General features: G+C 40.1%; 1 protein-coding gene across 7 annotated transcripts in view; it reads right to left on the reverse strand.

Annotated features, from left to right (window-relative positions):
* Mtus1 (microtubule associated scaffold protein 1) overlaps window positions 1-25,511 on the reverse strand; it is a 141,644-nt gene that overhangs the window by 9,085 nt on the left and 107,048 nt on the right. For 6 of the 7 annotated variants that reach the window (XM_071610433.1, XM_071610434.1, XM_027954691.3 and 3 more), the window contains 3 exons: window positions 23,477-23,691; window positions 15,597-15,663; window positions 555-769 (listed from right to left, as the gene is read on the reverse strand). In XM_071610433.1, coding sequence (XP_071466534.1) covers window positions 555-769; window positions 15,597-15,663; window positions 23,477-23,691 — 497 coding nt within the window. Of the gene's footprint in view, window positions 1-554; window positions 770-15,596; window positions 15,664-16,711; window positions 16,932-23,476; window positions 23,692-25,511 lie in introns of those variants that run through there. The other variant, XM_027954698.3, reaches the window with a different exon arrangement.

Consider the following 25,511-nt stretch of genomic DNA (forward strand, 5'->3'; position numbering starts at 1 on the left):
ATATCCTAGTCAGTGGGAAAAAAAATGGGTTAGAGAAGAGGAGGTGAGGGGGAACGGGAGTGGAAGGAAGGAGGAGGAGGACAAAATTTGAACCAACACCAGTATGCTTCCAAATCTGGGTACTTGGATAAAGGCCTGTTTTAGCTGGGAATGATGGTGCAAACCTGTAATCCCAGCAGCTTGGGAGGCTGAGGCAGGAGGATCACAAGTTCAAAGCCAGCCTCAACAAAAGCGAGGTGCTAAGCAACTCAGTGAGACCCTGTCTCTAGATAAAACAGAGCTGGGGAAGTGGCTCAGTGGTTGAGTGCCCCTGAGTTCAATCATCTGCATCCCACCCCTGACCAAAAAAAAAAAGGCTATTTTAAATTTTATCTTTTCCTTCGTTCTTTTTCTTCCCTTCTCTAACTCAGCAATATATACATTGCTTTGATCATAAGAAAAATTCAATTAAGACAATTTCTTTTAACCTATTCAACTAAAAGACCAAGGGAAACTCCTTGAGAGGTATGAACAGAGATTGAAGCTCAGCACACTCCCTCCAGCAGGGCACAGACCTGCTCTTGCAGCTGGATTTTATACTTCTCTGCTTCTTCAATGTAAATGTTCTGGAGCTTTTCACACTCTCCAGTGTAAAACTCCTTCAGCCGATTCTCCAGTTCTGCTTGGTCCGTCTGGTGCTGCTGGTTAAGCTTCTGGACAAATCCTTCATAGGCTGTTTGTAACTCATTCCTCGCTTTTTCTAATTTCTCACAGGTTGTCGAAGCAGCAACTAAAAGGAGATGGAAGAGAAAGGGAAAGTTGCCGCTGAATTTGTTGAATGTCCTAAATTCACAGTGTTCACAACCCCTGATGGTGACTCCAGAGGCGTACACAGTAAGGTCTCACTCCTCTGGTGACCAGTCCTAGTTCGCATCTTGAATGTCCCCAAAGGCCCATGGAGGCTTGGTCTCCAGCCCTGGTGCTATTGGGTGGTGGTGGAAACCTCATGAGGAGGTACTGATTGGGAGGTCTTAGGTCACTGGGGCATGCCTTGAAGTGGATGGTGGGACCCCAGGCCCCTTCCTCCTCCTCTTTCATATCCCAGCCATGAGGCAAACAGTTTGCTCTGCCACATATTCCCTCCCCTCCCCACCAGGCTATACTGCCTCACCTCAGGCCCAAAGCAACGAGGCCAATCCACCATGGGCTGAAACCTCCAAAACTAAGTCAAAATAAGTCTTTTTTCCTTCATAACTGGATTATTTCAAGTGTTTTCATTACAGAACTGAAAGCTGGCTAACAAAACCAGATTTTCAAGCATAATAGTGTGTAACTGAACTATAAAAAGGAACAAAAGGGAATGATATCTGGAAGAAACAACAACAACAACAACCATAAGACGCCCCAAAAGACTGACTACCAAGTGGTATGAGAAGAGCTGGGTTCCCGAGTAAAGATCACTCTTTTCTGTGATGACCAGTCTGGGCAATGGCCATAAAGAGAAGAGCCCACATTGGCCAATGTATGTATGTATTGCTTTTCTTTATTTTGTTTTGTGATGCTATGCCAGGGAAGGAACTCAGGGCCTTGTGCATGCTCTGCAAATGCTCTAGATCACTGGCCACACCCTCAGCCTTTCTCTGGCCAAAGTATTTCTGATGACAAGTAACTCCACTTAGACCAGCCAGGGTTAGAAGCTAAGACACAGAAGGAGCAGCAGCAATCACACAAAAGAAACAAATGGACTTTTAACTTGTACTGAATTTGAGTTGATGGCAATTTGCTATTTCAAAAATATAAGTGTAAAAACAAAATATCAGAATATACTAAACACAAATCACATAAAAACCTTAGGAATAAAGTACTACCTTTTAAAAGCTCTAATATCAAATAAATATACTGAAAGGTTAGCATATTTTTAAAAAGCAAAGTAATATGATAAACACAATTTTAATGTGAGACATTTACCTTTTCCCTATCACTATTAAAAAGAGGACTATGCACAATATAATACATTGTATAACACAGAGGTACCTATTTACACACTCTAGTAAATCCTAGAAGATCTCAAATGTCTCAGGAAGCCTGACTTCAAGATTTCCCAGCCTTCCTTCACCACTGAATAAAAACAGGTAAACAGAACATCAGCGGGTTTTTTTTTTTTTTTTTTTTTTGTTGTTGTTGTTACTGGGGTTTGAACTCAGGGGCACTCGACCACTGAGCTACATCCCCAGCCCTATTTTGTATTTTATTTAGAGTCAGATCTCACTGAGTTGTTTAGCACATTACTTTTGATGAGGCTGGCTCTGAACTCTCAATCCTCCTGCCTTAGCCTCCAGAGCTGCTGGGATTATAGACCTGTGCCACCATGCGCAGCTGGTTTGTATTTTGAATACTGCACAGTGCCCACAGATTAACACAAAACAGTCACTGGTAAACCTGTTGAATTAATCCTTACCTTTCTTTTGGTTTAAAAAAATACCTTTTAGGAATTATGGAAAAAAAACTGTTTTAGGGCAAAGAAAAGAATATTTTAGATCAATCATTATTCTACCTAAAGAATGTGAAATTGGCTGGTTTCTGGGATGAACTTCTTATAATGGTGTAGACTTGTTTCTCCAGGAATTTGCCACGTGGTGGTAAAACTAACCAAAGTCATTTGTCCCAAATCAGAATTCTTTCAGAGGAAAAGGAGGGCATGTTAAAGTAGTGGCCAAGAATAATGTCTACCAAAGAGAACCCTTAAATAAATCCATAAATATTTACTGAAGAGGTGCTATAGATTAGATTTAAGTGTCCCCCCCCAAGGATCCATGAGGTACCACTTTAGCCCCCAGCTAGGTGCTATTGAGAAGTAGGGGAACCTCTTGGAAGTTTGGACTTAACAGGAGGTCATTAGGTCACTGGGGTGTGCTCTGTGCTCTAGAAGGGAACTGTGGGACCCCAGCGTCTTCCTCTCTCATTCCCCAGTCACGAAATGGTTTTTGCTCTGCCATGACATATGGCCTCACTCAAAGCAACAGAGCCAACAAATCATGGACTGAAACCTCTAAAACTGGGAGCCAAAATAACCTTTTTCTCTTTCTAAGTTGGTTATCTCAGGTATTTGACCAAGTGCTCGAGAGCTATCTCACACAAGGGGAAAGGAACGTTCGATGAGACAGAAAAGCAACTTGGTGACTGACACAGAACAGGGGTCTATACTTGTTGAACCCTGAGATCCTATGAGAACCCAATTCCTAAATGTACAAATAAGGGAACTAACACAGGGAGGGTAAATACTTTGCCCATAGGCACAGTGCTGGTAAATGGCAGAGGGCTGGATTTGGGCAAGCAGCCTAGATTCTGATTCAATCTGTGCCAGAGACTGTGCTCCTCCTACCCTACCCAAGCTGCCTCTTGTTCCAAGAGCTGGTGGGGAACAGGATGGCGCCTGTCCCAGGAGGCTCCTAGTCTAAGAAGATACAGATACAAGAAGCAGCAATATTGGGCTACACCTAGAGTTCCAGTGAGTGGCACCCAAGTGAGTTCCCATCCAGTCGGAGCTAGGGGGAACCAGGTTTGGTCAGATTTTTAATATATTTTTAAAAAAATTGTGGTAAAATTGACAAAACATAAAATTTACTGGTACAATTCAATGGCATTAAGTACATTCACATTGCTGTGCAACTGTCAGCACCATCCATCTCCAGAGCTTTTCTCTCCATGTCCGCCCCCCCCCAACTAAAAATACATATCAACTGATAACTCCTCCCACCCTGCCCCAGCCTCTGGAAACCACCATTTCACTTTCATTCTCCAGACTGAGACTGCTCCAGGAACCTCCCATGATTGGAATCACACAGTTCTTGTCCAGCTTATCCGACTTGGCATGGTCAGGATTTCCTTCCTTTCTATGGCCAAATAACATTTTATCATTCATATATATATATATCTCAAACTCACACATTTACCTGTTGATGGACACTTGGGTTGCTTCTACCATTTGGCTGGTTGAATAATGCTGCTGTGAAAATGTGTATACAAATACCTGCTCTCAATTCTTCTGTGTGTACATATCCAGAAATAGAATTACTGGATCATATGGTGATTATAGTTTTAAGTACTGGAGGGACCACCATACTGGTTTCCATAGTGGCTGCATTGTGCTGTATGAGAGTCTGGTTTCTCCACATCTTCACCAAAATATGTGGAGCCATCCTGATGAGTGAGAGGTGGTATATTATAGTTTCAATGTGGTCAATAGGTTTTTAAACTAAGCCACGTGATATAAATAAATTTCTGGTATCAAGAATAAAAATTATATTCCAACATGAGCAGTAGCAAAAGACCAAACAGTGTGACCTTGGGGACTAAAAAGTTTACAAGCAGAAATGCTGAAGATCCAAAAGTAGACAAAGGCCAGATTACAGGGGCTATCCCATGGAACAGCAGACAAGTAGCCCTTTGGGATTAAATATTAGAAATTAATTTTTTAAAAAATTTCATAAAAGTTAATGACTATCTTAGGCTGGGGATATAGCTCAGTGGTAAAGTCTAATATGTGTGAGGGTTTGATTCCCCAGTATCAAAATACACCTTTCACATTCACTGATATTCCACTGTTTATCAAAGGAGAAAACAAAGATTCAATAAGTCAAATGTTAGTCAAATGAGTAAATAAAACGTTAGCTTCCGCCAACTTACTCTACAGTATGTACAAATAAAATGACAGGACAGGGCCACAAGGATGGGAACCTTTCTTTGAAGATTCCTGTGCACATTCCATATTAGACATTTATATGGACATAGCCAATAGAAAATGCTTTGCAAATTTTCAACGATGGTATCAAATAGCCCTCACGTCACAGAAATCTTGGTTTGACATGGCCTTTTCACTTAATTCCTCTGGAATTTCAAATATCAGCAAAATTTAAAAAAAAGAAAAAGTGCTAACATGATCTGAGCTCTCTGAAAGCTCCTATCAGAAATAGAAGTGCCTGAGTGAAGCCAGTAACTCAGTAATAAACTTAACCTGTCTCCTTAAGTTACCGTACCTGGTGGATTTCAATGCATTTGCCAAAAATCAAACTACCATCCGTTTTCACTATATAGCTATGGTACAGAGTTTCAAATCAAATAGGATACACAGAAATCCTTTCACATTAGCCATCGGACAGGGTGTTTCCTCTGTTTAGAAAAAAAACAAAAAGTCCAAATAGTGTGCACTCTTGTTGGCCACCAGGAATGAGGTGAGGTGAGGTGAGGTGAGGACAGACGGGAGGGACCCGGAAGGGAAAGAGGAAGAAAAAGGGTCAGATGGGCAGCGGGTAGTTTACTACTGTTATTCCAACAGTCCAAAGCTGTAGGCCCAGCCCCAGACGGTGACATCAGCCTGCAGCTGTGCAGAGACCTTTGCTCTGTTTACTGGACTGTAGTGTGCTGTGTGGAGAACAGCTGGGGTGCAACAATTATCACTCACACAAATGGCTGTAGTTTGAATCCACTCTCCTGGGCTCCGAAGGAGACATTTATCTGGCATGAGGACTCCAGAGCTACTTTTAAAGGGATGCACACGTAAACACTGTATAAAGGGTTTGCACAGTGCTTCATCTCTGCAGGGACACACTGTGCAGGGAGGGAGTGGAGGGAAGTCACCCCATGATTTAAGGCCACGGACTTTCCCTGGTACTTATCACAGCACAGGAGACATCTACGACATGCCTATGCTGCCTCCCACTCCTGTCCTCAGTCTTGCTCATTCCCACGCTCAGTTAATCAGACAACCAACTTTTTAAAGAACTTACTACATGAACACAGAATCTACTTGCTGAAGCAAAGGAGGCCTATTGTCCTTGTTTCAATCATTCTTAGATGGATTTTAAAACACACATATGATTAAAGCCACTGAGGGTCCAGGACCTGGGGGAGAGCTGAGACTTCTGTGCACCCACTTGTAAACTACGAGAGCTTGCTAACAGCCATCTTCCTAAAAATGAGGAATATGGTTTTCAGAATTTACAGAAAAGTCACCGGCTCACTTAAAGAATCATCTCTAAAACGTAACACCAATTAAAGAGCAGAAGTCGATACTTTGACCCCGGGGTACACCACCCCTGAGAAGAATTCTAGGCTGAGGAAAGTACAGGAAAAACTTAAAGAGAGCTGCCCGGATAGTCTGCCTGAGCTACCTGAGCAAGGGAGAAACCTTCCCTAAGAAGTGAAGAAATACCTGAAGCTTTGCTTTTCAAACAATTATTTGCATGACATCTAGAAAAGTTGCCATGCCACAGTCAAGCATAACCTCAGGAAAAAAAAAAAAAAAAAAGAGCAGGATTCATCCCTGGTCCTTTAGCAACTGACCCCTATGGAGCAAGAGTCTTCACGGGTTTTTGTAAGGGATGGTTAGATTTATTTTCATCTCAGACAAGTTTCCCTTTGTTGACCAATAAATGTTCTGTTTACAGAGGAGAGTACACACCCATGGCCTGAACATATACTTTTGAAGTGATAAGGAGCTTTCTTAACGATCATTTCACAGAAGCATGTTCCATTATGAGAAAACAACAAAAAATAAAAAATAAAAAAACTTTAAGAACATAAATAAATGCCTTAAGAGAGTACAGCCAGAACACTTAGGTTGAAATCTGTCATACCATTCTGCTATGTGATTTGAGCAAATTACTTAAGCTTTTCAAGCCTGTTTCCTCATTTCTTAAATGCAGGTAATACTAGTGTTTCTCCTATGGGATTAAATAGGCTAACACATGAAGTGCCTGGCCCTGTGCCCGACTTGAGAGTGTGGTAAATGTTACTGTATTATTTCTAGCTGACTCAAATGTGTTTGGAGGGTCCTCAAAGGCATGCTTGGGATTCCGTAACAGTTAAAAAGTCACATTTCTTGTTTGGATTTCCAAAAAAAAAAAAAAAAAAAAAACCACCAAAAAACATGCATGCATGCCCACAGATGACAGGGAGCTAGTGTAGTACTGTACCTCCATCTCAAACCTTATCAACTATGGTTGCTCTTGACATCATCTACAACAGAATTTTCCTAGTTTCAGGGGAGGTACGTTCACATGGAAGGTGAGACAAATTTTTGTGGAGCTACATAAGAAAAAGAAGAGCCAAACAAGATTTCGACTCATTCTCCCCCTGCAGATGCACACCTTCCCTAGGTCCTGGCAAGCCCGCTGGGCTCTTCTCTGCACCACCCATGAGGGAAGTGAGACACCTGGGTCCAACTCTGCTGGTCTGCTTTGAATTCCTCTTTCAATCTCTTTGGCTGACTGGAAACAAGCCACCTGCTCTTAGTTCTGGTCTCCTTCACTCCTTTCTCAAACAGCACACAGTTGGTATAATTCTCGGCATAACTTTATCTGACTTCTGTCCCCACCCTTAGAACCAAGAACAGATACACTACCTTCTACCGTAGTAGTGTGATTACTTCATAATATCGTACTGAAGAGAAATCCTACTGAACCCTTCCAGGGCCAGTAATGATGTTGGTGACTCTTAAAGCAGGGTGGGCTCTTTTAAAACTGGAGGTAATAGTATTCAACGAAGTATCCAATAAGCACCTTTTTTTTTGGTACCAGGGATTGAACCTAGGGGCACTTGATCACTGAGCCACATCCCACCCCTTTTTTAAACATTTTATTTAGATACAGGGTCTTGCTGTGTAACTTAGGGCATCACTAAATTACTGAGGCTGGCTTTGAACTCGAAATCCTCCTGCCTCAGCCTCCTGAGCCACTGGGATTATAGGCCAATAAGCACTTTTTGAAAAGCACATTGATACTTTATGGGAAGGCAGTCTTCTGTAGAACAATAAAGAGTGAGGCCTAGACCATCAGACATATAGGCTTTTCCAACTTCCTGTGCTTCTAGGTTGTGATTAACAAGGTAGGAATGAATACCACCTATTCTGCCAACCTTATAGTTTATTAAGAGAAATACATAGTTACTATTAAATTTTGTGGAGTCTTCACAGACTGTGGAATGATACCTAATCACAAGAGCTCCACAATTTACTTCCTCAAAAGTACTTTTGTTTTTCCCACATGACCCAACAAATCTGGCAGACATGTGCTAGACGAGGGTTTTTTGTAAATTTCAGAATTAGCTGCAAAGGTTTTTCTCATGGCTCTTGGGCATTATACCCATGAATTGACATGAACCAATTTCAAAGTCTTCCACTGATCATAACTTACAAGAAATTGATTTTTACAAGATGCCTGCACTATCAAATCAACTCTCTCATAAATAAGACCCCTCTATCTTTAAAACTCAGTTCAGACTTTACAAAGGGTTCTTATGTTTTTGAAAAGCACATTGATACTTTGTTCTTATGTTTATTTTTCATGTAATATAATAATACTTTGAGTTGATAAACAGCTATTCCCACAAATCTCATTTTACCAAAGAGGGAGCTAAAATGTCAGACTTCAGTGGAGACCTCAAAAGCCTTTGAGTACTATAGCACAAAACACCAAATAGGATCTGACCCGCTATTTCCCAAGTCTGAGATGCAGAAGAGAGAAGTTAACTTAGACCTATAATGGACACCTCAAGGAATTAAGAGCTTAATTATCTTGTGGAGGTGCTGAAAGACTGAAAGATCAGTCTTGGCGCAGGGAAAAAAGTACCTTTGAGGAAGCAAATCCTGGAGCTCTTGTGATTAGGTATCATTCCATGGACAGTTAAAAATGATCTTTTCCCCCTTCCCCCTACACTGATTAGTTCTGACGAGAAGTCTTACTGGCAGGTGGGTGATGACTGGGCCCAGTCAGCCTATCTTCTACCTCCTGACACAAGGCCAGCTGGGCCTCCAAGGAGCCTGCAGGTTCTTCCTGCCAGTGCTCGCTCTTCCTCCTACCATGAAGACAGGTCAGAAAAGGCTTTGTTGGTTTTCAGTTCATTCACTGGCCAACGACAGGCTGCAAAACAGATGCTCTTCTTTTCACAACAGCAGACAGACATCCCATGTGCAAATGAAAACATCTAGGAATGAAAGTGGATCCCAGACGAAAGCATGGCCTGGTAACTGGCAGTGTGCTCCACAGTGCAGGCCTGAGGAAAAGGAGCTGGACTTGGAAGAAACCATGTTACAATCAAGAGAATTAATTTAGTGTGAATAGAAATGTGATTTCAAGTCAGTCGCAAGCTACTCTGCCTGTCCTCCCTGATGAATCATTGTTTAGGGTACAAGGGTAAACAGCACTGGTAAAAGTCTATGTCATGCATAAAATCTGGAGGCCTGTTTACAGGCATGGAGCAAGGTGATATCACTCTTACTATGCTTACTTGATTTTTTTTTTAACATAAAAGAAACAACTTTCTAGTAGTGAGTGCACTGTCAAAGTATAGACCTGGGAGAACCTATGTCAGAATCAACTGGGTGATTATTAAAAGCGCAGATTCTTGGGCGCCATCCCAAGTCCACTGAGTCAGAATTAATGGGCGTGAGAACTGGGAGTCTCATTTTAAGCACGTCTGTTTCATTATACAATGAAGTTTGAGAACTATGCTCTAGACAAATGATGCTAAATTAGGAAAACCAAAAGGTGAGAGTCTGGAGTTAAGACAAGAACTAGGACAAAGAGGAACACTCACGAGCTTTCAAAAACAGACACCAGTGCTAACATTTTACATTACTGCAGGTGAAACAACACGGTTTTTTACTGATAAATGTGGCTGGCCAAAGTCCAAATTTAGGACAGATATAGATAAGAATGAGCTAAATTTGAGGTGTCTATCAACTCCATCTTCAACTCAGCCAGATAAAGTACTCTGCTTGGTGTATACTTAGTTTTCATTTCACTGATAGACATTTCATTAAAGTCTACTTTAAAAAAAAAATCACTTCTAGAATTTTGTAACGCAAAACTGACTTAGCTATATGAAGAGTTTTTAAGTTCACAACCTTGTTAAACCAAACTTATAGTCAGAACTAGGACAGGGAAAGAATTAACACATTCCATGGGGTGTGAGCTCGTCTGAAGTTCAGAGCCACTGGGTAAGTGTTGATCTGTTTACTACTTTTGACAACTTACTTTTTAAAAGTAGATAACAAGACATTCTAATACTGTACTTCTTAAACTTAAACTTTCTATCAGAAGAAAAAGTTCCAAAAGTTCAATGCAAACTAGCATTTATTTCAAAGGATTTTCCCATGTTTTTCATGAAGCTTTCCTGTTGTGATTGACTTAGGTTTTTAACCCAACCGCTTTGTTTCTGAGCAATTTGGCCTTAGGAAAGGACTCACTTTGTTGGAGTTTTGTTTTCTTTTTATAAAATGCAAACTACTTATACAGCTGAACATTGCTTCTTAGGAATAAATAATAAATCTTACAGCCATACCCATCTCATAACTTTTACACACAGAGGGCAAAATTAACTAATCTTTTACATACTATGGGAATTATAGAAGTGTTTAATGAACTAAGGGTTAGTTCATAAAAACAGAAACAAGTAGGACTAACATAAAATTATGTGAGAGTTAAGCTGTTAGTTCTTATGGCTGAAAAATAATTTGGAATGCAAAATACCTTTCTCTATTGACAGATGAAAACATGTGATCCCAAGGACTGATTTTAAAGAACAACAGAAACCCCTAATAGATCATAATGATGGCCCTCTATACACCAGTTTTCATGCAATACAGCTGTAGAAAGAATCAGGATGACACATTTACCCTCTCTCTGAGGCAAAATATCTGCTGTGGGTGTAGACCATTAAATTTAACTATTCAAAATGATCTGCTAATTAACTGGGATTATCAGACACAATGTGTCCAAGAAAATTATATTTTACCTTTATTATTATTTATTATTATTCACTCCTAAAGACAGAAATGTAGCTCTCAAAACAATTCATAAGAAAACATTTGTGCATAAAACCCATCAAGTGTTTGTGTACCAAAAGGAGAAAACCCCCTTTCCCTAGCTCCCATCCTCAGTAACAAAATCCCCTCATTCACTACGGTCTAGGTACTGGGTATGTGCCAGGCACAAGGTGGCAGAACTACAAAAAAAAAAGTGAAGGAGATAGTAACCTTGCCTTTGAAGAGCTCATAGTTCTGGATGGTGAGAGGAGATCTATAAACAAACAACTGTCAGAACAGAGTCTTCAGTGTGGATAAAGCACCCTGAAGGGCAGAGGAAAAGTGAAATTCACTTGCTTAAAACATTTGAGTGAAACTCCCCTGAAGGCAAGGTATTTTAGCTGGGACTTAAAACATGAGAAAACGAAGAGGCAAGAATAGAAGGGTGGTAGAAAGAGGAGGAAGCACCGCAGGCAGAGAAGGTAACACATGCAGGAGCAGTGGACAGAGGCCGAGTAAACCCGGGCCAGGGCCAGGGCCTGGAAAGGAGGTGTGAAGCAAGGAGAAAGAGCAGCATGTGAGGAAGAGAGCTGGGGGCCTAGAGGCAAGGCAACCTGTTGGGTGGCCACTGCAATATCATCTAGATAAGAAACTATGGAGCTTATATTAGAACAGTGGCAGCCGGAATGCTAGGGAAGGATGTAGTACTTAGGACTCAGACTGCCACACGGGCAGAGCACGGGAAAAGGAGGGTGATCATTCATTAGCTTGGGTGGAAAGTGAATCAGTAATGCCACCACAGGCTGAGTGAGGAATGGGTTTGAATGAGGAAAGACTGCAGAGAATCTGGAAGCCTAAGAAGGTTTAATCACAGTGGACTGGCTCACCTAGAGGCAGCCCTAGAGGAAGAAGAATACCTACAGCTTAGGAGGGAAAGGGCTAGGAAAATACACCTGTGAGTCATGGTTGTATAGCATGGAGGTGAAACCAGGGGAATGGATGAGGAAACCCACTGACTGCAAGGCTATTTAACAGGTAAGTAAGTCTGTGGTAAACCCACTTGACAGATTTTCCCATAATGCAGGCTTATCAGGCAAAAATGGAAAAATACTGTACCTGTTAAGTTAAAAAGATCAGAGGATACACACAGTAATAGGGATGCATCTTAAAAACATGATACTGTGTGAATGAAGCCTGACACAAAAAATGAGAATACTATGTATTTTCGTTCACCTGAAATTCTAGAATAGACAGCACTAACCTATGTTGATAAAAAATAAGTGTTTGCTTCTGATGGATGGGGTGGTCCCCCTGAAATAGGGCACAAGGGATTTCCTGGGATCACAGAACTGTTCTATGTCTTGACAAGGATATAGGTTATATGAGAATATGTTTATCAAGTTGGACAGAATAACAGAAATGCTGCTGTATGTAAATTATACCTAAATTTTAAAACCAGAGCACAAAGCTGTATATATTCATCTAAACAAAAACAAGGAACTATGCAAATATAAAAGTTATAGTTGGATAGTGGAACTAGGGGCTATTTTCTTCTTGATTAAAAATTTTGTTTTCATACAAGTTTCTTAAATAACAAAGGAACTTTGAAACCTCAAATGACAATAATATTTATCAATTACTCAGGAAAATGCGAAGTATATTATAACCCCCACCCCACCCCTTGCAGGAAGCAGGAAAGAATCTATATAATTTAGGGCTCTACTATTTGAATATACTAGGAGAACACAAGATAGAGCAGATATATTGGTGTAAAATCTCAAGGGGTCGCTGGAATGAGGGGATCCCCACAGTTTCTTTCTGGGCTTTTTTGAAGAGTTATTGCAGAAGCAAATAGCCAATCATTCCATGAAGGTGTGTGGCTCAGATGGCAGAAACATGCAGGCTGCGGTGGAGGGAAGCTACCTTAGCTTGGTGGGGACAAAATGAGGCATTAGATTCTCAAGGTCAAAAGCACAGCTCTACTTGGGCTTCAGTGCCTCTCAGTTTATGAGTTGTCTTTATTCTCTGCAGTGCATAGTAGTTTGGGAACCTGGTCTCAGTTTTCATAGAGAAAGTAAAGAAAATTCACCCTGTTGGAGATCGACACCAATGACCTCACATCATCTTGGAGGGAAAGGTGGATACTGCGCTCATGAGGATGATGGCAGCTCTCTCTTCTTGAGTTTCCTATCATGGGCCAGGTGCTATGCCATTGTTTCTTATATGTTACTATTTTATTCATGCTACACAATAGGCCAGAAAAATATCAACTTTCATATCACCAACAAAGAATCTGTACTCAAAGAAGTCAGGTAATGTCTAAGGATTGGAAGGACAAACTGCCAAGCTACTATCTCTACACATTAAACTCCACCATCAGGAAAGGATGGGTCAGGTCTCACTTCCATTTGAGTCTAAGGAGCCTGTCCTGAGGTATTTCTGATAACATTTCATCTAATTACTATTCCTACCTGCAGTATGGTTTATGCCCTTACAAAATGGCAAATGTGGTCAATCACTACCCAGCTGGAAAACTGCATATATCTCAATACCTATTATTTAATGGCAGTTAACACTTGGTGGGAGACACTTTACAAAGTATCATTACCCCCATGTGATTCTCATAACCACCCTGAGGGCAGACAATCACTACTGCCATTTTACAGAGAATGAAACTGGGACAGCAGAGACAGACGTTACTTGCTCTAGGTCACTCAGCTACTACGGATTTGAACAAGGACACGTGACAACACAGTCCTTGCTTGGTGCTCTTCTTGACTGCCTCAAAATTTAAAACAAGCTTTAAACTCTGTTATGTAAACCTATCATTTTCCATCTCGGTTCAGGCTAAAACCAACAATCCAACTGTGTGCTCTGAGATGTTCTTCCTGGCCGGTTTTATCACAAGTGTTTAAGGGATTATCTTCTCTTCCCTGACAGAACCAAACATTTTCCAAATTCTTTATGCTGCTACTTGAGCAGTTCTGCTGGATTCAACAGCAGCAATGACACATTCCCAGAGATGGACCTTAGGTGACAGGAGGACATGGCCAGGCTACCCACTGCATCCCGACACTCTGGCAGCAGAGGAACAGCACACCTAGACACACTCTCCCAATCACAGATGGAAGGTGAGAGTGGGTACAAACTGATGGCTACTTCCTGATGATGTGATTGACTGGAGGTGCCGAGTACTGCACCCCAGTTTAAATTGCTTAATTGTGCCATCCACTAAAAGGCAAAAAGAGGATCCCCCATTCAAGAAGAGTGAATGAGCACAGTGTTCCGTTCTTGTTCCTCCTTGCCTTAAAGAGAGGTTGAAATGTGAAACACTAGGTAGGCTCAGCTCCACCTTCACTGGGGTACAATGAATGCTAAACACACAGAAAGGCCTCTTTCCTGATGTTCTAACTCTGTATCCATTACATTACTTAAGGCACAAATGCAAATTAAGGTGGCCATCTGTGTAAGCAAAAGGGCAGTAGTCAGGTAACATGGCAGGAAGCCCTCAGAAACACCTCTCAGCTGTGGTTTCCCTGAATACTTTCACTAGAACTGTCAAGTCTTTGGGGTTCTGAAGTTTCATTTGTCTTAAGATTACTTTCCCATAAAGGGTACTTCATGTCCACAGCCTAAAACAAGGTCAAGACTGTTGCTTTGGCCAGATACTATGATCCAGGGAGTTAGCCAGGAGTTTGTCCTCCCTCCTCTTGGAGGGTGGAAAGAGAAAAGTAACATGAAGAGCAAGTCTTGACCCTCTAGGCTCTGCCCTTCAATTCTTGCCCTGGTTGGACCTGGCATGGTGACAGTGGTTGTTTCAAAGAGTTTCGGTTCAGCAAATTAGACTGGCAATGCTTAAACTCTGGTCTTTTCCAAAGAAAAACAGGCAGATTGTCTTATATCTGGATGAGCATAATTTGCTCTTCTAGCTGTTACCTTTGCATTACTTATACTCATACCTACCCATGCTTCCAGTGCTGGCACACACAGAAAACTACGAAGGGCAAGGAAGGCAGCTTTTGGATGGACAGCTCCAGGCATGATTGGCGCTAAAGTAGGAAGCCAGTTCTCTAGGCTGAGGAGCCCCACAAACAGGGGATCCCTAAGCAGCCCAGCTCACTCTTACACAGTAGCTGAGGCAGAAAAGGCAGTATTGTCTCTATCCCATGAACCCTGAGGACCTCTAGGACAGACCTGAACTAAAATAGTCTTGCCTTGAACAGCAGGAGTGGGTGTTGAGCCATTCAGACATGGCTCCCTGTGGAGTTGGGCAATTATTCACCCTTAGCACTATCCAAATCGTAAGATCAAAATAGAATATGCCTTTTTCAGATGGATGGTCCTGACAAGCAGCACCCTTTTAACTGTAAACTCACTACTCACAAGCCATCCTTAGGAAGTGTAATGTAATTGCTGTTATCAAAGGAAATTTCCTCAATATTCTTTCATATGAAAAGTGGTTCAGAAAAAGAAAAAAAAAAAAGATGATGGAATTATTTAACGGGAATTCAAGCGATTAAAAAAATTATTCTGTCTCTCTCTCTCTTCAGCAAGAGACATGTTTTGGTCATCAGAGGCTCTGCTAGGCTTTAGTGAGATCAGTGCCAGGAATTCTGTGAACTTGAGGTCAAGCTGCCAAGATTCAAAAGAAATGTCGATAGTAAGTGTTTGCACAGATACTGGAGGGGGAGAGCTGACAACTGCCAGCGTGCAACTCCAGACACCATGCAGACAGGAAGTCCAAATTCTCCAACCTTCCCCTCACCCCATACAATGTAACACCACCACAAAAAAAGAAAAAAGAGGCTCTTACCTAGCTCTCCCCTGAGGTTCACAAGTTCTTGAGATAGGGTTTTGTGTTGTTTCAGTACTTCCTCCCGCTGTGGAAAACACACATCAAGTTACTAATGTTTTCAAGAGGGTCCTTTGCAGTAAGGTACACATTTGTTATCACTAGGAAAACGAGACCCAAGATCGGGAAACCAAGATGTGAATCATTTCAGCTAAATTGTGTGTGTTGTTTAAAACAACACACACACACACACACACACATGTCCTTAGTTGTAAAGGAAATTCGTGTTTTAAAAATCTATTTTCTCAGGTCCTCGTGAAACTTTCCTTTGAGGAACTGAATTGCTCATTTAAAAAAATATTTGCTTAAGAGTCAATGCTTCTGGGCTGATCCATACAGCCTTTCAGCTAATGCATACTGTACTTAGGAGAAAACACATTCTCCTTCCCACGGGCAATAAAAGGCCTAATCAGTTTAAGATAAATATTTAATGTTCTAAACATAGGCTTTTATATATACTTTGTCCTATATTTACAAATAAAAAAGTTTTGTTACAAGGGCAATCCTTTACTTCTAAATGAGACCAAAAAAAAAAAAAAAAGTTTGTTACAAAGCTACAACAACAAAAAAGTAAGCATTTAAAGACAAATTAAAATTGAATTTATCCAGCTACACACGAGTTTTGAAAGATTATTATATCTTAGAGCAGCTATAATTCTAAATAGATGTTAAAGAAACGAAGCAAAAGAAACAGGCAGCTGTTTCAGCATTAAAAAGGCCACAATCAACTTTGCGATACAGAATAATTTTTAAGTTCCCAGCAACTCGTACCAGTCACAGAGCCACACATACTTACACACAGTCATCAGACATAGTTCCTTACAAGGTGGATTCCCTACTATCAGGGCGTAACTAAGGAAGACATACAATTTCCAAGCTCTGTGAAAATGCCCTCGCTAGGATGGCCCCAGAGGTAGCTCCCACCGCATCTTGATTGCAGTATTGCAGAGATCATAAGATCCAGCCTTTGCAGGCAAGAGTTGCTTGTCATTCAAAGCATTTCCCCGATTCCAAACACCCTCTGCCCTAGTCCCTGACATTCTTCCAGAAAAGCACTATAAACAAATACTAATTACCCTTGTTGCTGCACATGGAGAATAAAGGCACATTTTGCTGCTGGGGCAGCCCATTTTCCAGCTTCTGTCTCCAACTCCCCACCCCCTGCACTGTCCAAGAAGTGCACAGGTGGCTGTGCCACCCACCAGTCGGGTCTGTCTACATTCAAAGCTCTACCAGGAGGAGCGCCATTGGCCCTGGTGGCCTTCCTGAATGTCCTGCAGGTTACCGTATGCCTCAGACTCCTCTCTCCCCACAGAAGCTGATACTGCAGCTTCTGCCTTTGGCACAAGCAGCCTGTGATTACTTAAAGCCACAGCCCTTCATTTATGAAAAACGAGAGCCAGACATTAGACTGATCGATTGCCACTTACTTAAATATCAGCTGGGATGGTGGAAACAAAAACTGACCCTTCTGCATGGATAATGGAGTTATTTTTAGATTTGTGAGCCTTGTTACTCCCCTCTCTAATTGAGGTCATTAGATTATCACACTTGCTAATAAAGAAGGGAAACCTGTTCCTCAAAACCCATAAACTAAATGAGGTTATGAACTAGGCGAAGGGCAATGAAAGGGGCCATGTTGTGCTGTAGAATTTTACATGATGTTGTAAAATGAATGGAGTTTCTCTCAAAATTTGATTCGATTACATAGGACACAGACCATTGATGAATTTTTTTCCTCTTTTTTTATTGGTGCATTATACATAACAGTGGGATTTATTGTTACATTCTTGTACATGTGCACAATATGAGTTTAAAAGTGTGCAGATTCAAGATTTTGAGGTCATTTCTATTTTATCACTTTTATTTTGCACTAGTCTCTCACAACTCAGTTAAGGAAATTAACACTCCTATGAATGGATAACAGTGACCAAGACTGAAGAAACATTTTATTCATTGAGAACATTTTAGCCTTAATGGTATCCTAAATGCCTGAATTTTAAAAAATGTGGTATTATTTTGAAATAACCAATCAGTAATTCCAAGTTTTAAAAATAATAAATAGGGCTGTGGGTGTAGCTCAGTGGCAGAGGGCTTGCCTAGCACTAGAGTTCAATCCCCAGCACTGCAAATAAAAAAGTAATTGTTAGGAAAGCAATCAACTGGGATAATAATGGAAGAAATAATTTAAAATGTATATATAATTTTAAAAATATGTTCTTAATCTCAATTTCAGCCTTAATTTTGTTTGGTAATCTATTTTGGATAAACGGTAGTACGTTTTGTCCCTGGTTATATTTATTAAGAAAGAGAAATACATAGTTACTATTAAACTTTGTAGAGTCTTCACAGACTGGAATGATACCTAATCACAAGAGTTCCAGGATTTGCTTCCTCAAAAGTACTTTTGTTTTTTTCCACATGACCCAAGAAATCTGGCAGACATGTGGTAGACAAGGGTCTTTTGTAAATTTCAGAATTAGCTGCAAAGTCTTTTCTCATTACTCTTGGGCATTATACCCATGAACTGACATGAACCAATTTCAAAGTCAGAGGACAGCTTTATTAGATACCACAAGTGATCCTGAAGCAGTCAGGCAGGGGAATGAAGCTCTGGGAGTGGGCATCACCCAGTGAGCCTGGGCTACATCCCCCTGAACTCAATCCCTTGCCTCATTTGGGTGGAACTTTCTTGAGTGTCTTCCCCTCAATAAATATGGCTTAAGGCATGCTCGCTGTCGCTCTTGTCCTCCTCTCTTGCTTCCCTTGTGGGAGCTGGGGCCAATGAGACATCACTGAACCCCAAGAAAAAGATATTTTCTCTGTCTCAGTGCCAACCCAATTCACCTGGAGTGACCCTGACTGATAAGTCACATGTGGTGGCACCCCTCTCTGGATGCCTGACCTTCTTTACCTGTTACAGAAACCTTCTGGGAATGCTAAATGCCAGCCAGAGACACCATCCCCTACCCCAAATGTGCTTCTGAATTGGTTGGCAAGTTGTTACTCATTACCAATTAGCTAAGCATTTTTCATAGCACATGCTTAAAAAAAAAAAATTTAAGAAACTTAAGGTCTCTGCCTTCAAGGCTCCTGGATCCTGGGTGGAACTAAAATGTCCAGGCCCAACTCTTTGGTTATCAATCAAAACAGATGACCTCATCTGAGGGGAAGCAGTACAGGATAATGGAAAAACTGAAGGCTTTAAATATGATATTTATGTGAAATGCCAACCACAGGGCCCATACCATAACAGACACAAAAAATGTGTTCATTTCTGCCCGACTTCCTTGGTAGCTTGCCCTTTAAATGTATTCATCCTTTACTTGCTGATAAAATATATTTTGTCAGATTCTGATTCACTGCTTTTCTTCAGATATTCCCAGATCAGTGTTTACGTCTTAGCTAATGAACTCCAGATAACAGGTTTATTTGATTCTCTTGTTACTGTAACAGCAGACACACACACACACACACACACACACACACACACACACACACACACAGGAAAAAAACTAAAGGGGGAATCTGGATAGAAAAATGCTTTTATACTCATGCATTAAACATATGAAATACTCCAAGAAAAAATATGGATTCACCATAATTTAATTAAGGGTCCCCGGGACACAGGCACTTAGTGTCTGGCTGTGGTCCCATCAGTGTGCCTGAATTCTGCTAGCTACTGAGAAGTATCAACAGCACAGGATCTTGCAGGGAAAAAAAAAAAGCCCACATCAGACAGCTCTGATGTGGCCATGTCTGACCTCCCCAAGGGCCACACAGTGAATTTGTCAGTATGGCTACTTTTTTTTTTTTTAATCTGAGGCAATTTTACTTAAAGTAGACTCTTAGCATCACTCAAGATTCACCTTTGTTTAGTTACTAGTCTAGGCTAAATTTGAAGGCACTTAAAATAAGAGATTGTGGGGAGGGGTAGAATTCAATCTTCTCTAGGTTACCTAGAAACCTACACAGACCCTTTTAAAAAGACACTGGGATTACTACCATCACAATCTTGTTGGCTTTGGCTGTCAGTGTAGGATACTGTACAGCCATTCCAGGATGAACCAAGAATGAGAACAAACTGAAGATAATGATGTGTATTCTGAGAAACAGAGGGTGTAACATAAGTTTCCAGAATGATGAGACATTTATTAGAACTTCTAACGAAGGTGTAATGAAATGTGTCTGCATTGTTGAATAGACTTGCAACAGAAGGATAAGAGATAGTTCTGGGACTCACTATAATCAACCATTTTTACCCATAACCCAATGCTTCAAAATCATTTAGAAAAGATTAGTAATTGCAAGATATATATGTGCACATATATTTATACATATAAATATATTTGTACATACATATTCATACATATTTATATATACACACACAACGTATGTGTATGCACACACACACACACTCTACAGGGTGAAGTGAATCTTTTTTAGTTGCTTAACTTTCCCTCTGGCTATGTCTTTCCACCTGTTTTATAACAGTACCTGTACATATTCGGCAATCAGTAAATATTTGCTGATTGAGTATAAAGAAAGAAGGAACAAAGGACATTTACATCAAAATTTCCTGTGTATCTTCCATCTGGGATTCCATACTCCCCATTCATTACTTCATTCACAAATACACTGTATCACAGCTGCTGGGTGGGTTCCTAATAATGAACTAGAGGCAGATCCTGCTCTCAGTAAGCTTCCTATCTTAAAAAGCACTAACTGGAAAACTAAATACAAAGAACAAAAGGGAAGTAGAAATGCTGCTGGAATCTAGAGGGTGAGCTGAATAGACAACTAGAAGGCTAAGGAGTCTTCACTAAAGAGGGAACTCCTGAGCTTTGTTCAGTAGAGTCACAATTACATAGGTGTTAGGACCCACATTCAGGTGTGAGCGAAATTCATATATGGTAAAAATATACTTGGAACTCACTCATGTTATGGACTATCAAAGCATTTCTCTGTATGCCCAACCCAGTGAATTTTTAATCTAGTGTTGGATCTGCTCTTTCCACAACTGAGTACCTGATAAGTTATTTGGCTTGTGTTTAAGAGCTAGGTTTCATAAGAAAAAAAAAGTATTTTAAAATACTTTAGATCGAATATAATGGAGAAGGTTCATGTCACAAGGGAGCGAAACTTGGGGCTTGAGAAGATGCCTGTAAAGCAGACTCCTGTCTTTCATCTCAAATCACTCCTGGGCCTCTGAGGGACATGGAAGACAGCATTGCCTTCTTCACTTAATTTGCATTTTTACTTTGGTTGTTTGCATTAAAAAAAATCTATAAATTAAATGCAGATGGTGATATGAGAATGTTGTTAAAAAAAAAAAAAAGTCCTGAACATGTGAGAAGGTTTCAGAGGGACAGTAGCCGCCCAGGAAGAGTATTTAAACCAAGGACGAAAAGGGATAGGACATTTTCAGTTCATAAAGTCCTAGCCATAAGTTTAAGTCCTGGTCCTCCTCTTGCTTACTGTCTGATATTACTTCACAACTCTATTCCTTAATTTTCTTGACTGTAAATTCCAACTTATTGTGATTTTGATGATGATCTAATAAGGTAAGAAAGAATATCTGGTATCTTAGAAAATATTCAACAAATGTTAAATCCCTCTCACTTTTCCTCCATTTTCCTAGTATGCTGCTGAGCACTGGCACTGTGAGGCTTACATTAAAAGGGCAGCTGGTGGGCTGGGGTTGTAGCTCAGAGGTAAAGCGCTTGCCTCGCACATGTGAGGCCCTGGGTTCCATCCTCAGCACCACATAAAAACAAATAAAAATAAAGATATTGTGTCCATTATAACTAAAATAAATATATATATGGCAGCTGGTAACAAATTATAGAGAACCTTACATTCCAACTTGTAAACCAGAGGTGTCCAAAACAAATATGATGTGCTGTGTATGTAATTTAAATTTTTCTAGAAGCCACATCTTTAAAAAATTTAAACAGATAATATTTTATTCAATCTGAATATATATTTATCAATACCACTTTGACAGTCACTATAAAAATTAATAATGAGGCATTTCAGGTCCTTTCACTTCATTCAAAGTTTTAAAAATCCATATGTATTCACCACACACTCAATTCAGATTGATTACATTACAAATGCTCAATGGCCTCCTAGAGGCTATCCTATTGGCCAGATCAGTTGTAGACAATGGAGATACCCCGGGGGGGTTTAATCAGCAGAATGGAAAGCTTTGGAACAATGAAGTTGGGAGTAGTGTTGGGGAGAGATTATAGGGGAGAAAGCTTACAGGCATAAAGGCTGGTTATGAAGTTGCTATCAGAACCAAGCGGACAGTTAGTTGTTTGGGGGCTGAACAAGGAGGACAATTGGTAGGAATGGCAAAGATGGGATAAAGGGGAGAAACCCGGAGTTGAGAGCTCACAAGACCTCATGATTGACTTACGCAGGAGGATAAAGGAGAGAAGAGTTGAAGATGGTGCTGTTAAGCTGGATGCAGTAAAACGAAATCACTGGTTTATCTCTGAATAGAAAAACTAAACGTTCCCTCTGTGGTTCCTAATTTATCCTACTTGGTTACAGAAACTAATTCTTGAATTCCTTTCTTACATATTAAAGAGTACCAAAAACACAATATACTACCATAAGTAAAAAACTAGGTAAATGTCTTTACTTCCCCCTCAGGGGCAAAAGATACACACGTATGTGTACACACACGCACACACACGCACGCACGCACGCACAAGGGGCTGAGAATGCAGCTCAGTGGTAGAGTGCCTGCTCAGCATGTGCAAGGCCCTGGGCTGAATCTCAGGCAAAACACACACCCACCCACCCACCCACATACACATAAAATATATCATATATGTAATGTTTAGTAGCTTTATCTGTATAGATTTTAATTAATATTGATATGGACATTATATATTTGTATATAACCAATATCCATATTTATATAAAAGACAAAATTGCAAAATATTCATCAAGTATTTGGTCTAAACTGTTATCTAGTCTCGTAGCTCTTCAAAGGCACAGGCCAAGTCTTATTCACCTCTGTCTCCCCTCCCTAGGTGGGCATCCGCATCACAGTGGCCTCTGTATTAAGATCACTATGGGTTTACTGTGTTGAACTGACCACTGACCTACAGAACAAAACTGAACAGTTTTCTTCTTTTGAGAAAGGAAGGTATCCACCTTTAAAACTGTGATTAAAACATATCTAAAGAACTATGTCTGCAATGTTCACTTAACAAATGTTCAGTTAAACTTGGTTTCTCTATAAATTTTAACCAGTTCCTGAATTAACATCCCTGTTTAAGAATATCAGGGAAGAGTAAGTAAACAAAGAAAATCTGCTTTGCTTCCGACATACCACAGATTATTTTAGGAATGGATGGAAACTTTGAAGAGTCTCCAGATGTGATTCTGGGAGTTATCTCAAAAAGAGTTATCTGACCCATAAACATAAACCAACCTCATTTTTGAAAGCATTAAATTAAGTGTGATATTGGAAAGCTGCATATAATTAGACAAAAAAAAAATGAACTGGGAGGGGGCGCTTAATGCTATTATAGGTGCACTAAGAGTACCACAGGCAATTATCTTTTTTGAATATTGTCATTCTAATCAAGAGACTGGGGAGAAAAGGACATACTAAGAAAATGTTTCCATTCTAAATTTCAGGAGAGGAACTCGGGTATCAATTAAGTAAACAAAAGCAGAATTGGAGGAATTATACTGGATAGTTCCGATCATTAACTCAGGCATATTCACAAGGGCATGTGCCCCCAATCTTCCCCCATTTTGCCCCACCCCTGCCTCAGTGAGCAAGAAGACCCAGAGTGGAGGCCACACTTCCTTACCTCGGACAGGAGGTGCTGGATCACAACCGTCAAGGCTTCAAACTTGACGTTACCACAGGAAAGAAGCTGCTTGAGCTGCAGGATAAATCCACTCTGATTTTCACATTTTGTTTTATATCGAGCCAATTCCAGTGTTTTTTCCGAGGACAGTACATCTGGAGATGTCTGTGTCTGGATGCATGAACTTCGGGGATTCTTTTGTCTGCCCTTTTCAACTGTGAAAGGAATTAATACAGGCACAAGGATGTGTGAGGTTAACTTTTCTAATCACCAACACATGGGTTCAAAAACAACTTGATAAGCCGCAAAAATGCATTTATGTGATGTTTACACAAGGAACGCATATGGATGAGAATGGGGTTGATCAAAGATCTGGATGTTTAGAATTTGTAAATGCAGACTAAGGCTACAGTTGCTGACTTTTAAAGATTAGTTTGGATCTAGCAACCAAGAAACATGAAATTTGGTTGGAAAATAATGTTGGCTTCATAGCTTTCAATTTTGCAGTTAAATTGGTAGAGAAACCTGATAGTGACTACTATTCTGATTACATATGTTGAAAGAAAAACACAAATGACTGGACTTTAAAGATCTTTCCCTTCTCCTGTACATTTTGTACAAATGCCTCACCCTTGCCGTGCTGATGGCCAGGTCATTTCAAAGATTTATACTGCAGATGTGCCATTTCTGAGTCTCTAATAAGTCAGCACTTAATTGAAAATCTACTCACATTTTGCCCCTTTAAGTTCACTGTTAAGAAGAGATATGTGCTTGACCATACTATTCCATTTTCTACAAAAGGCGAGCTTCATTCTCCCCTCCCCCAGCAAGCAGCAATAAGGGTGGGTGAGGTATTTTTTTTTTAAAGCACTTGCTAACACTACAAATCCACCTAAGATGTCACACTAAGTGATTCTTCACTTCCTATGCCATCCTGCCCCGGGGAATAACTCTATTTTAAATGAAAAACTGTTCAGTTTGGAACCATTCCAAATGTCCCAGTCACTTTAAATAATCTAACAGAATTGGAAAAACAGGAAACAAGCAGCTTAGCTTCTTGAAATAAACAGGCCAAATGATCAAAACAAATCTAAATCTGAAGAAAAAAAAAAGAGATACAAACAAATAAACGTTTCCTTATCCCGACAGACATTCTGTGGCATCTGCATTTTGTGGTAAACAAATTGAAGACAACTTCAAGCAGCAGCCAGTGATTATTTTCTCTAATTTTTCAGGGAGAAGCAAACCACTACTGTGATTGTTTGAAGGAAAATAAACAAAGCAACCTTGGTATTCATGTTCCAAGAACCAATGGCAAAATACTCAATATACTTTTCAAGTATAAAACAGAAAAAAGGCTCTTATTTTCTGTGGTTTCTGCACATGGTTAAACAACTCACATTTGTATCAATACTTAATAATCCTTAGTTTCTAAAATACTAAAATATCCATTGTGTTTTATTAATACTTGAAGAGAAGGGGAAACTATCCACAATTCTTTACTGGTAATGGGCTTTTTTTTTTTTTTTTTTTTTTTTTTTTTGATACTGGGGATATAACCCAGGGTGCATTGTCATGGAGCTATATCCCCACCCTTTTTTATTTTGACACAAGATCTAGCTAAATTACTGAGGCTGGTCTCAAGTTTGCAATCCTCCTGCCTCAGCCTCCCAAGTCCTTGGGATTGGTATGTGCCATTGTGCCTCACTACGGATAGTAGTTATTAAGTTGCTTATTAATAATATCCACTTTCCTAGCAGATGGAGAATATATCCAACTGATAGTGTCATATTATAGTCCAGAAGAACAAATTAGTCACTTATTATATAAATTAAACATAATCCAAATATTTAACAACCTGTCAAAATATCTAAGAATAGTATTTCTTTATTTTATGTTATTTCCTAAATGTTCTAAGAAATTGTATTTGCCAGATAATATGTAATAATTGTGTTTTACAGGTTCAGTATTCTCACTTTCCCTTTCTTTTTTGAAATGGGGGCCTTACTATGTTTTCCAGGCTGGCCTCAAACTA

Source organism: Marmota flaviventris, chromosome 3 (genome assembly GCF_047511675.1).
Source record: "Marmota flaviventris isolate mMarFla1 chromosome 3, mMarFla1.hap1, whole genome shotgun sequence".
In the NCBI taxonomy this organism is placed as follows: Eukaryota; Metazoa; Chordata; class Mammalia; order Rodentia; family Sciuridae; genus Marmota; species Marmota flaviventris.